A 13,170-nucleotide genomic window follows, 5' to 3' on the forward strand; every position below is an offset into this window, starting at 1 on the left:
TCATCGGTTTATCTCTTTCTACTAATTTCAATACAGCCTCTTAGTAGCCTTTTACTTTCCCAACTACATTCCCTTCTACCATTTTCCAACTATAAAAATAAAGAAATAACCCCCAAACATTCTGTCCTTATCGTTCAGCCTATTGTCAATAAACATAATTCCAAATGTGCTCAAGGACTGTCCTACATCAAACCCACAAAAAGATACCTAATGATAAAGCACAATAAAATTCATTTTAAAAGCCCAAGCCGAGTTATTCCTAAAATTCTTGAGAACCACAATAGCGATAACACTCTCCAAATGGTATTGTGCTTCCTAGTAGCAATGCCTTTCTATAGAGCAACACAACAAAATTCTAATTGGACAAAGATTGTCAAGTTAGAAACTCAATTCTCTCAAGAAAAATCTTAAGAGAAGTTTCAGATAAAGATAACTTTATAAAGAGGAACCTAAACAGCATAAGAATTTGTGAAAATTTCCTAACAAGGTCATATATTTATTTATAGCTTGAAAATAGAACCTAATTGAGGTAATAATTCACATCTCATATAAAGCCTTAATAAATCAATTAAATTCTGATAGAAGGAAACAGCAATAAGGTTTGATTATCTGGTAATTATAGTAGAACAAAGTATAAAAAAAATCCAACAAAATAAATAGTAGAATAAACTATTCACCATGTTGGAATAATATGTTCTTGTAAATCCAACAACTTTTTACAAACATGAAAGGCATTTCCCTGATGAAAGAGACCACATTATTTGAGACTAGAGTTGAATTGTTCATGTGCAACTCTTCCATAAGGTTTGGACTTTTTAATAGTATAGTTAAGCTGCAAGTAAGCAATAAGAATTGTAGACTGACATGCTAAAATCAAGGCTATGCACCGCAATACATCCTTAGTTTCCCAGAGTCCACAATCCAGGCAGCTTAAGTCAATAAGCCCAACCATGTAACAAAGAGGCAGAAGTGCAGAATACATGCATCAGGAGAAACCTTGCACAAATGCTTAGATATCTCATTTTTAAGAGAAGTGTAGTAACAGGGAATATCATATGGAAATGAAACCTATAGTAAGTTGGCATTCAATTTGAATTCCTATCCATTCCTACATGCCTACATGCTTTACAAATCGGCAGGGGTATAACTAAAACAGATGCAACTTGTAAGGAAATAGAGTTCATATCGGAATGGTAATTTGACCTTCTATTCTTAGTATATAATATACAATTTCAACTAGCACTGGACCTAAATATGTACAATAAATAACTGGAATGCTTAGGACCTCTACTTCCAAACCTTGATAGCCCCATCTCTACTGCTTGATATCAAGAGTCTCTGATTCAACTTGACAGATGCCAATGAGAGGACAGAGTCACGGTGACAACCAGCAGAATCAGTGGCCGCAGCTGCAAGAACTGCCTTTGATGTCAACTTAGTTGCAAGAGGACGTCTCTTTGTCTCCTGTTTGCCAGAAGGAGACCTCAAATTTAGTCTTACAAATCTTAATTGCATAAGCTATGTCAAATCACAAAGACTCCTCAGTTTCCCTACGATATATCTTATTTCACAAAGTTCAAAACAGAAAAATGCTGAAATTATGACAAAAAAAGAGGAGTCAAGGAACTTATAGAGAAGGGCTTTTTGCAAACGCTCTAAAATAAGATTTCCTGATTAATGCAACCAGTCCATGGGTTACCAGAGTTAAAATAATTTAAATCCATGAAATAAACTCAGATGAAATCAAGAATTGAAAATGATTGTCCTTCAATTATGAGTGTAGCACCAAAGATTTTTCTATTTAAAAGATCTAATACTTAATAAGTTTCCTTTCCACTTGGTCACAGACTGGACAACCAGTCAACCATGCAAATTGTTTGAATACAAACAAGTACATTGGAAAGTAATTGAACCATAGGATTGAGATCAATATAAAAGTTTAAAGTAGCTTCCAAACAAAAGGAGGAAAGAAATAAAAGCAGGAACAATTCCCCCGCCCACCAACAACCAACCCCCGCCATTTTTTGTCTATAAGGAAACTACCCTAATCAAAGCCATCTACCCATCTTTGAACTGTGCATTCCCCTACTCTACTCTCCCACAAAGGGACTGTTTTAACCATAGTTGTTAACTCGTAAAACGTATTGTGTATCATATCGTATCGTGTATTGTAAGTTTTTTTATATAATGAAAAATAAATAGAAAAAATATGAATATGTGTGTATATATATTAAAATTATAAAGTATAAAGTAATATATAACCCATTTTATAGAAGATAAAAGGATCTAAACAGTGAAACTATATTATATCATATGAAAACATTGAATATTAAAGTTTTGACAAGTTCAAATTAACAAAATATGACTAATATAGAAATTCATCACATAATCCATAAAAATAAATTTCTTCAATTTTTAGCTATGATTTTTAATTCCAAATTATGTATATACATATATGCCTTTATGTGTCATCTTCAAAGTTCCAATTTTTCAGGTTTGTCATTAATCCTTTTCCACCAAAAAAGAAATGAAAAAAGCTAATATATCAAGTAAAAAATGTTATTCACTAATTACCATCATTTTTATTGTCAACATCAAACCATTCAAATGAAATTCTCCAATATTCATTGTAAAAATAAACTTATTTGACTTCTAATATTGCATTTAACAACAAGAATGTAGCTTCTCATATAAGATTACTTAACCTATTTCTCCTTTTTATGATCAATTTTTAATCTTTTAGTATATTTTAAATAATTAATATAATAAATTCTTTTAACAATTTTTTTAAAAAAAAAATTATAGAAAATAGTTAAAGATATATGTATCATTGTATCATAATATCATGTGTTGTATCGTGTATCATATACATATCAAACAATACGCTTTAAAATAAGATATGGATTGTGATACGTATCATAAAAAATGTATCGTATCGCGTATTATAAGTTTTTAACAACAATGGTTTTAACACCTAGCCAAGGATGGAAATTCAAGGGGAAAGACCATGAAAAATTATTTCACAAACCTGCACCACTTGCACCCCAAAACTAGATTTCGTTTCAAAGAAATCATCATTTCCAACTCCCTTTATGGTTGGTCCACAAATACAGTAACTTCGGTCGGGGCTGCAATATGGAAGAACCAGAATTTATTAAATTTCAGAAATGTCAAAAGATGGTTTGCAAACAGGAATGGAATTCAAATATGAACCTGTAATGGTCCCATCGACGTATCTTCAAGTCAGTACCCCCAGTTAACAAATCACCCCCAGGTAATGGAAGCAAAGATCGGATGCCAGGAAGACGGGAAGCAGGTTCATTCAGCTCATCAACTCTGTACTTAGGATTGACGTTCCGTCTTATATCTGGTTTAGAATTTGACTTACTGGATGGTCTGGCCAAGGCCCAAGGTAGGTCAGACATTTCAGCGTCACTTTCATTATTTGCTACCCTTAGTACCTGCCAAGAAAAGTAGAATGATTAAATTTCAACTTACATGGGTAGAGAACTGAGAGAAATGATAAGAAGATTAATAACAAAAAGTGCCTCATCCTAAGCAATTAGTCATTAAAATTATACTATTGTGTGAAATATGAACACATCCTCTTCATCTTACTCTGATGAATTCTTATTTTTAAGTGTTTCATATCTTCCATATTACCATATAGCCAGAGTCAGTAACTCCATACAATAACCTATAATGATTAACCAAATCAAACAGGATAGCTGTTACTCTGCGATGTCTAATCCCCTTCCACTCCAAGCTCACTTTCTATAAGAGCCGTGCTATTGACAAAGAATCAGATTTTAATCTATGCTCTAACTTTGTTCATGGCCTCTCTCTCAAAACACATACAATCACTTCTCATTGATCATCTTTGTCCATCTTTGTGCATGTTCAGATCATAAAAGTCACTATCACCTGGATGAGATTATTTAGGCTCCTAATTTATCAAATATCTTTAATGCTAACTTTTACACACAACAATTAAACACAATTGTAATGTACCTGGTGGCAGCTACCGTTCTCAGCATTCCAAAGAGATACTTCATTGCAACCCGCAGCAACATAAATTAGAGGTCTTGCCATAGTAGATACAGAAGCATTTGGAGGAGGAACAAAAAGGCATATTTCCTCTATGGGGCATACAAGAGAATACTGCCAGGAGTTAACAGGTACCAGGAACCTCAGATCCCAAAGTGTAAGCACACCCCTTGAAGACCCTGATACAAACCAATTCCCACATGGACCAGTTACCAGAGAAGACACATAACCTTCCTCAGGAATTGCTTTCAATGTCCACGCATTTGAATTTGTCCTAGTATCCCACAAATGGATACCACAATTTTGGGTGCTGTACATAACCATTTGACTAGGAGAGCCATCAGCACAGTAGTTCAAAAGGCTGAGGATGGCCCCCTCCCCAACGTCCTTCTTTTTAATATCAGCAATACCTGAATATTTCTCAACAACATTTCCAAGTCCTCTGGAAATGTAATCAACAGAGAACATATGTATGATGCCATCACATGCTCCAACAATGACTTGAGCAGAGTTCCGGAGCATTGCAGTACACAGTGCTCGGCTTCCCTCTAGAGGATAAGTTAGCCTTGACCTAAATGAGATGTCCTTTTCCAATTTTCTTGAATCCCACACCTTGACAGTGGAGTCATCAGATGCACTCACAAAAAAACTGTGGTCAGTTGAAATGGCAATGTCATTGACAGCAGAACGATGCTCCTGTAGGTGGGCAACCAAAACCCCGCGTGGCCTCCACCCCATATCTGGAATCGATGATGTCCGTGCAAAAGATGGCAATCCTGTTATATCAGTTGAAGAGGAAGAATCCTCAACCGTAATAGAACTTCCTTTCGATGTTCCAGATATTCCCATATCTTGAAACTTGCTGTTGACATAGGCTGTTTGGTCATTTTCCCTGCTTTCCGGTTCATGTACCACTCTGTAGAACTGTTTAGAACCATTACTGAAGCTGAATGACCCTGATACAAGCTTTGGTGCAGGAAATGAATTAGCCAAGTTAAATGATTTACTTACTGGGTCCATCCAAGTCAAGGATGGTGAACCAGTTCCTAGGGAGTTCAACTGTAATGATGAATCGGATGCTGGCGGAGGAACCCCAGCTGCCCGTTTGTCCATGCTAAAGGAGTATAAAGGTATGCCTTCAGATGATTTATCACAAATGAAGCTGTTCACACCCCCAATCTGTGGAGTCATAAAACCGGAGAATTGTAGCTTATCTGAGCACAGAGGATCAGAGATGTCAACAGTGCTAGAATCTTTGTGCATAAAACTTCCCACTGCTCTCCACCTAGCCTCACTATTGTTGGATTGAGTCAGCTCCAGCTGTTGTGCTGCATTGCCAACAGGGTTTTGAGCCTCGAGAGCTCGTTGTCCATCAGGCAAGCTTTTCATTAAATTTAATTCCTCTGCCCCTCTCCTGTGTAAATCAACAGTTTCCCATTGTTTAGGTTGTACCGATGAATTGTACCATATCTTTCTCTGTCTCTCCAACATATCTGAGCTCCTGGCATTCTCTAAAACTTCATAAAATACCTGTCTTGAGACAGGGGGCTTAAGACATGAAAGAAGAGCCTTCTCTGAAGCCAGAGATGCTGGTTGCCTGCGGAGGAAAGGGCGTATCACTGGAGCAAGGAAAACATATGAATCCACAGCACCTAAGTTTTCACTACTAGCAGCAATGAAGGTGACAGCTGACCTTCTTACCCATTGACTAGGATAACATAACAATGGAAAGGCATGCGCTATCATCTCCAGTAGTATCCTCTTCCGCAAGAAACCACTTTTGCACAGAACAGCCAAGCAATCCAATGCATTGACAATGACAGCTTCCGTTGCATCACTTAGAGCCTGCTCAATATAAGGTAAAAGGTATTCCTCTACACTTCTTTGGCCCACAAAGAAGCAAACATACACAATCTGGCCATAGAAAACTGCCCTTAGCTGCTCATCTCTGTCATTTAGAAAAGCAGGAAGGATGGGTAACAGAAAGTCATTACTTTGTCTCTGGCCAAAGAAGCAGCATAAGTTGCCAATGTCCTGCAGGAGGGCTCTCCTGATATTTGGCGTTTGCTTTGGGCCCATTACAAGTTCTTGAACAACCTCGGCTATGGACTTCCTCAACTGTGCAAGCTGTGTCTTCTGCAGCCTTCCAGAAGTCTCAGTGGATGGTGCCAATGATTTCTGCTGTGAATTCAATTCGTCAAGTACCCCTGCCTCACTCAAGCTTAATGAGTGGATCAAGAATCCATAAGCAGTTAATGCCAGCTTAGATATACTTCTAGCATAACATATCCTCACACTTTCCTCTGGATCATCAGGAAGCATGGAAAGCATAGGAAGAATGTATTCAGGAAAAATTTTAGCATCACTAGGAGGAAAATCTCGAACTAGAGGGAGAATGTCACAAAGAGTCTCCAGGGCAGCACAGCGCACAATTGCTACTGGATCAGAAAGCATTGCAATAACATAAGGAAGCACACGCTGCAAGCGATCTTCATCATCAATATATAGGGAACAAGATTTAAGTAGAAGTATCGCACCCCTCCTCAAATGAGGCAACTTGACGTTGCGTATACAGGAACAGAGCAGTGAGGCAATAAGAACCATACCTTCACAGCTCATACAATCCTGAGGTAGTGGTAAGAAAGGCATGCCAAAAGTATCTGACTGGCTATCATACTCAGACATCAATGTATTCAAATCATCCATTGTAATCTTCTTGAGAAGGGGATAATCATTTTTCTTGAATACATTGGAGATGGTTTCAACTAGCCTGCCAGGAGAATCTTTGCCCGAGTTTTGGTGTGAAGAATTAGGTGCATCCTCCACTACTGACTTTGCACCAGAATAATTATTACTTTGTTTTACATCTTTGAGTAGGCTATTGATATCACCAAGGAGTTCAAACTGGTTATGAATTAAGCCTTTCTCATTCTCTTGTTTTCTCGAGGAGTTCTTTGTCAAGTTCAATTTTTGTTTTGCAACCACCTGTTTTGATGGTTTGCAGCCTGTGGCATTTAAAGGTGTGCTCAGCTCAGCACTTGTGACCTCAGCTGATGCATTGCCCATCATTTGCTTGTGTATCTCATGGAAAAGACTCTGGCAGACTGCAACCTGCAACAGAAATTATAGAGTAGCTAAGCACCAAAATGTGAGTGCTAAAAGATTAAACTCTAAAAGCTCCTTACCCTTGTATCTGAATCAAGAGGATTCAAGCAGGAATAAAAATTGTGTAGAAATGGTGAGAAGTAGCTTGGGAACAAAATGGATGCATAGTTCTGTAGATAGCTTTCAGCAGAAAAACGTAACTCCGGGTCCAGCTGAATCATATGAAGAATCATCTTGCGAATTCCAGAATCTGGGATCTACATTTGAGAATATAAACACCAAGCATGAATGAATGTCAAAAAAAAAAAAAAAAAACCCTATGAGTTCATGAAACTCTAGTAAAAATATTCAAAAGATAAAACCAATGAGGACAATAGGAAGGTAAAAAAAATACATATAGACTTGGGATAAAAGGAAATGTATGATAGTATGTAATCCAATAGAACATATGGCTCCAGATATCACAAAATGAAGAAACCAGGCTTTTCGGTTCAAGTTGAGCAAAATTTTCACTGAGCAGAGTTGAGTATAAATAAGAGAGAGAGAGAGAGAGAGAGAGAGAGAACCTTCTCCAGATGTTGGCTAGGATCATACTGCCCTCTGCGATAAGCCAGTAGCTGGGATAGTTCAAACAATGGCTGACCCTCAAGGAAAAGTTCTGCAACCACACACCTAAGACAGTACCAAGATGAATATAAACTAAGTAAATTTTGAAGAATCTGAATGCACCATGCATGATAACACAAAATGACACAAAGATGTGGATGGCAGAGTAAATAACAGTCTCAACAAATAGATCGAGTTTGATTTAACTTGCTCTGAAAACATATCTCATAAAATGTGATTTCTTCAAACAAGAAAAGGGAAAGAGTAGGTTAACATGTTAATCAATTGAGACCTAAAAATGCCAAAACTCTGAACCATACATCTCATTCGAGGTTAGATGCCTTCCAAAACTCTGATACCCTCAATAACAGTGTCATGCCTTGATTTACTGCTAGCCCTCCAAATGAGACTTAAGAAAATGACTGAACTTTTCTTAAGGCTTAAGTTGAGTCCCATTACAACTGAAAACAAATTAATGCATGCTCCTAATAAATCTTAGTTGCTCATTTAATGTGACAAAGTATCATCAGCAAAAAAAAAATTAAAGATATACAGGGTCCGCCCATGGCCAAATGGAACTCAAGAAAAAAGGTCCAAGCTTAGCTTTCTGCAGCATTGTACTCAACATTGTGATAACAGGAACAGCGAGGAAAGAGAATACAAGATTTTTTCCAATGAATGTATAAGCCAATGTCAATTTTGATGGACATATTAGCCAATGTCAATTTTGATGGACATATTAGCCAATGTCTTTAAGGACAAAATATATATTGACATATCAATATATCTACCGCTACAATGTTGATATCCTTGATATTTGCTTATCTATGTCAAGATACATATCGGTATTATAAAGGATATCTAGAGCCTCTTTGGTAACTATTTTTTAAAACAGTTTTTTGTTCTCCCAAAAAAAAAAAAAAAAAAAACAGAAAAACACATTTAACAATCAGAACGCAAAAAACACTTTCCTCTTCTTAAAAACAGAAAACATGGTGTTTTCAAATAACATTTTTTAGTTATTTCCAGTTATTTTTTTAGGGTTTTTAAAAAAATAATTATATAAATATGAAGAATAATTAAAAATAAAGCAATACATATAAAAAAATATTTTAAAAACATAAAAAACAAGTTAAAAGCATTTCAGGTTCCCAAACAAACATTTGTTTTACAAAACGTTAGAGAACAATTTTTCTCAAAACTTGTTTTTTAAAACTATTTTCGAAAACAATTACCAAACAAGGCCATAGATAACTCCTTAAAATTTGGTTATGAAATAAATTACCTTATTATACAAGCCTATTGATACCCACGTTGATCTTAATCTTAGGTTTGTTCTCATATATGCATAAGCGTAAACCACCATCTTTGTTTCCTTTTTCATAACCTCTTTGATTGTACCTTTTTTTCCACTGTTTTAAAATTTTGTCTTTCCTTTTATCTTGGTGAAAGATTGAAACCAGAGACTTTAGCTAACATTTATAAGCATATTATGGAAATTCTTGAGTCTGCAGTCAAAATCAGTCATCTCTAAGATTACTTATTTATTTATTGATTTCTATAATGTAATAAGAACCAAACTACTAAAAATTTGGGTAGGAAAAACACATTCTGTTCCTCAGTTTATCATAAGAAGGAAACTTAAGAATTTGTGCTATAGTTTTGACCAGGATTAGAGTAAATTTCTCTAGTGGTTAATGTTGTATTTTATTATGAATAATTATATCATCAACATTACAAGTCTTGCCCAATTTTATTGCATATTAATGTCCCACTAATCATTTCCAGTAGTTTTTTTAAACCCATTCAATTTGACAAATTGATTCAATTTTTTAAAACATTCACATTAGCATATCCAACAAAAAAATTTCTGGATCTCAACATCTTTGTTGGCATCAACAAATTCTTCCAAGATAACAATCTGTGAAGCATGGAGAACGCTCACCCTACAGCAAAGATGTCCATAGAAGGCCTTAAAGGTGCACCTTGAGCTACTTGCATCTCACCTCCAGGCTCATAAAATCGCTGAAAATTAAAGAAAAAGTTTTAGCTGCATTTATCCATATAATCAGGATATTCATACAAAGAATTTTGTTGACTGGAGGTTTGTTAAAAGAAAGGTATATTTTTTTGATAGACATTAAAAGAAAGGTATATGCATATTAAACATATGAGATCTTCTCTCAATACTAGTAAAACATTTTTCCCAAACAATCTAATATAATATGATTACGAGGACTGGACGAAAAACATCACAGGACCTCATTTTCTCTATAGCTCAAATAAATCCAACATATTGTTCACTCCCTAATTGCATAATCTAATCTAATATAATATGTTATTGATATAGCTCATTAGAAATTAATTGCATAATATTGTTCACTTACATATCCACTCCCTATCTTTTCCCCATTTCCAACTTTAAGAGGTTTCTCCTTTAGTTCACTCCTAAAATGTGCAAAAAAATTAACACAGTATTTAAGAAAACTGTTGACATCAAATGCAGAAATTCAGTATTTCAGCTATAAGTACCTTCCAAAAAATTCCTATGACCCACAAGAGCATATGCACAAGGAAGATGAAAGTAATTACAATCACTAAGATCTCTAATACTTGAGTTATATAAATAAAAAATCAAATCCCAACAAAGTAACGTTTCTTTGTATCAGAACTTGCATTAGTATCTTAATTTCAATTTAAACATGGATTCAATTTAAAACTATGTTTTCTGGTCTCAATTTTTCACCATTTGAATAAGCATGCTGAGTGCTATGGAATTAGTTTAGCCTCAGAAGTCCTTTCCTAGGTTCTCAAACCTCCAACAGAGAATTTCCATGTATGCATTCTTGATCTACAATTGACCTCAGCCATGCATCTTTTTTTTTCTTTTACAGTTTTCTCCATTTTGTTGGCTGTTGGCTCTTTTTTTAGCCTTTTTTTAAGTAGGCAAATAGCCAAAATAAATTAAAGAACCTATGCAAGAGGCGCAGCAATGTACAGGCTCTTTTTTAAGCATTAAAGCCCACTTTAGGTGCTGCACAGCTCTCCCCTCCCGACTAATGCATTCCCCAAGGAGAGAACATTTTTTTTATGGGTAAAGCAAGAGAATATCATAAAAAAGGGAATGCTAAAACATCTCAAAGTACACAGGAAGTATACAATGGACGTCTAAAGACACCATCAAAAGAATAGAAGGGCAACAAAAAACAATAACCCCCTCAATAAGAGCCCAACTAGTCAACAACATCTACTACAGAAGAATGACCAAAAACTATAAACAAACATTTTTTTTCATAAGTATAAACAAACATAAAATCTAGTTCTTTTTTCATATTGATATTAGTGCAAGAAAAAGACAGAAATTCCCACCACCCTGTAAGGGAAGAGGAAGTGCTGGCTTCCGGATGTGACATGATTGTATGAAGGTGTTGGGAGTGAGGCAGTGTTGAGATGGAGGTGTCGCATGAACTTGGAGTGACCAAAACTTAGATGGTAATCAGTGTTGATGTAGTAGCATATTATGAGCAATATATTAGGATTATCACACAAAGATGAAGTTAAATGTTTCAGGAATGGCATTCTGATAAAAGACTGAAAAAAAAAAAAAAGGAAGCATAAAGACAGGATAGCTAGCTAAAATTCATAAAAAAATAAAAAATCAATGGACCTCAGGTGCGAGATAACAAAGCCTTCTTCCTCCAGTATCAAAGAAAAATGAGAAATCCGATGGGTCATCATCAGGTATGTAAGTGGGTTTAAATGAGGCAAAGTCAGCAAGGTAAAGCCAATTCCATGACGTAACCAGCACATTCTCACACTTAATATCACCTGCATATATGAATAAATCAAACCAACACTCAGATATCAAACAACACATTACCATACAGTCCATACCATCACAGCAACAGAAATTTTATTTCATAACTGAGCTTACCATGACAAACCCCATTCTCATGACTCTGTTTCACTGCACAGAGTAACTGCAAAGCCACAGAAATTTTGTTATGAGAACAAATTAAATGAAAAATATTGAGAGACAGAAAGAAAGCAGAAGCCCAAAGACAGAGAACACATAATCTTTACTAGAGAAAAAGGGGGAAAAATAACATGCTACCAATTTAAAATTCTAATTGAAAGTATAACCTGAAAAGCCAACCATTTCTTCTCAATGAGACTGAGGAAAGGTCGAGTACTCAACCGATCATGAAGATTATTGAAGAAGTATTGCCTCAAAAGATAAGCTGCTTTATCAGTTTCAATCCAAAACTGCAGACACATCATGTGAGCAAAGTGATCAACTATGCTTAAGCAGAAGGATGCCAAGTAAAACATAGGAAAAAGAAAATAACTCAAGATTTTTCTTTTCCTCATCTTCCCACCCGCCAAATTGAATAATGGAGATCAAATTCCATATGAAGACATCAAATAATCCTCCCATCCGGTTGCTCAGTGAACAGAGGAAAAGACGGGAAACAGTTCCATTATTTTCAATCAACTAGGAATGAATGGATTCAAAATTTTAATTTTTTTCTTTCCTTATATTTTGAAGCTTCCAACTGGGGCAAATTTCCAACCCAAAACCCAAATTGACCAAATTTCTATGGTTAAAACCAGTTTTCCAAGCAACCAAACACAAGCAATGGGAACTACAATAGCTAAAAAAGCGAAGCACAGCCACTATTCGACTTAATTGGGGCGAATTCCCCATCCCAAAAGCCAAACACCAATTTCTCCAACCGAACCCAGATTTCCCAGCAACCAAACGCAAGAAACAGAAAAATAAAAGTAAAATAAAATAAAACAAAAAAGAGTACCTGAAAAGGCCAGACATGGGGGTGGTCAAGGGCGCGGAAGATCCCCTGGATTTGGAAGAGGCGACGCTCGTATTCCCTGAGATCGATGGAGTCGCCACGCTTGAAATAGACCTTGACGAGGACCAATCCCTCATCGTGCTTGCACTGAATGGATTTGAAAAAGCGGCCTCGCCCTAGCACCTCCTTGAGCACCAAATTGTAGGAGGAAGGGAGGTCGTGGAGGTAGTACTCGGAGGCCGACGCCTGCGTCGTTCGCGCGATCTTGTTCCCCATCGTCTCTGCCTCTGCCTCTCACTCTGCTCATTATTGCAGGTTTGGGCCTGCGAGGGAATGCATTTTAGGATTGCTAACACGCTGCGTGCCCTGAGCGAAGAGGTGGCCAGATTGTGGAAATTCCTTCGGACGCAACTTTTGCATACGTGGCGTGCACCAATTGATCTTCTCTTTCTCTGGACTCGATTCCAAGTGTTTAGTTGCGTGCTGTTACGCAACGCACCCCTCTGTGGGTCGGGTTGCCCTGCATGGCCACACACAGCCCAATCCCAATCCAATAAAACTTTAATAATATATTTAGATATTGTTTAAGATAATTTCTTGA

At 36.4% G+C, this 13,170-nt stretch overlaps 1 protein-coding gene across 2 annotated transcripts; it reads right to left on the reverse strand.

The window, feature by feature from the left end:
• Positions 1 to 985: 985 nt before the first annotated feature.
• LOC117925169 (serine/threonine-protein kinase VPS15) lies at positions 986 to 12,965 on the reverse strand. Of its 2 annotated transcripts, XM_034844077.1 has the most exons (11): positions 12,573 to 12,965; positions 11,902 to 12,024; positions 11,693 to 11,738; positions 11,426 to 11,586; positions 9,704 to 9,783; positions 7,719 to 7,824; positions 7,233 to 7,409; positions 4,012 to 7,158; positions 3,214 to 3,461; positions 3,029 to 3,128; positions 986 to 1,464 (listed from the first exon to the last, which is right to left on the reverse strand). In XM_034844077.1, exons 1-11 carry the CDS (start codon positions 12,843 to 12,845, stop codon positions 1,288 to 1,290), a joined length of 4,638 nt encoding a protein of 1,545 aa, XP_034699968.1. In that variant the 5' UTR covers positions 12,846 to 12,965; the 3' UTR covers positions 986 to 1,287. The 2 variants fall into 2 exon arrangements, with proteins under 2 accessions (XP_034699968.1, XP_034699970.1); XM_034844079.1 differs by lacking the exons at positions 11,693 to 11,738; positions 11,902 to 12,024; positions 12,573 to 12,965 and adding an exon at positions 10,146 to 10,206 and having other exon boundaries at positions 11,426 to 11,582.
• Between the last annotated feature and the right edge of the window lie 205 nt (positions 12,966 to 13,170).

Source organism: Vitis riparia, chromosome 11 (assembly GCF_004353265.1).
Source record: "Vitis riparia cultivar Riparia Gloire de Montpellier isolate 1030 chromosome 11, EGFV_Vit.rip_1.0, whole genome shotgun sequence".
NCBI lineage: Eukaryota > Viridiplantae > Streptophyta > Magnoliopsida > Vitales > Vitaceae > Vitis > Vitis riparia.

Bases quoted from the DNA above. Each gene is read 5' to 3' on its own strand.
- LOC117925169 (XM_034844077.1), bottom strand. From the start codon at position 12,845: ATGGGGAACAAGATCGCGCGAACGACGCAGGCGTCGGCCTCCGAGTAC. The intron at 11,739-11,901 runs GTTATACTTTCA...GTGGCTTTGCAG, and splicing joins AGAAATGGTTGGCTTTTCAG to TTACTCTGTGCAGTGAAACA. The intron at 9,784-11,425 runs GTCCATTGATTT...TTTAATTTTCAG, and splicing joins TTTGTTATCTCGCACCTGAG to CGATTTTATGAGCCTGGAGG.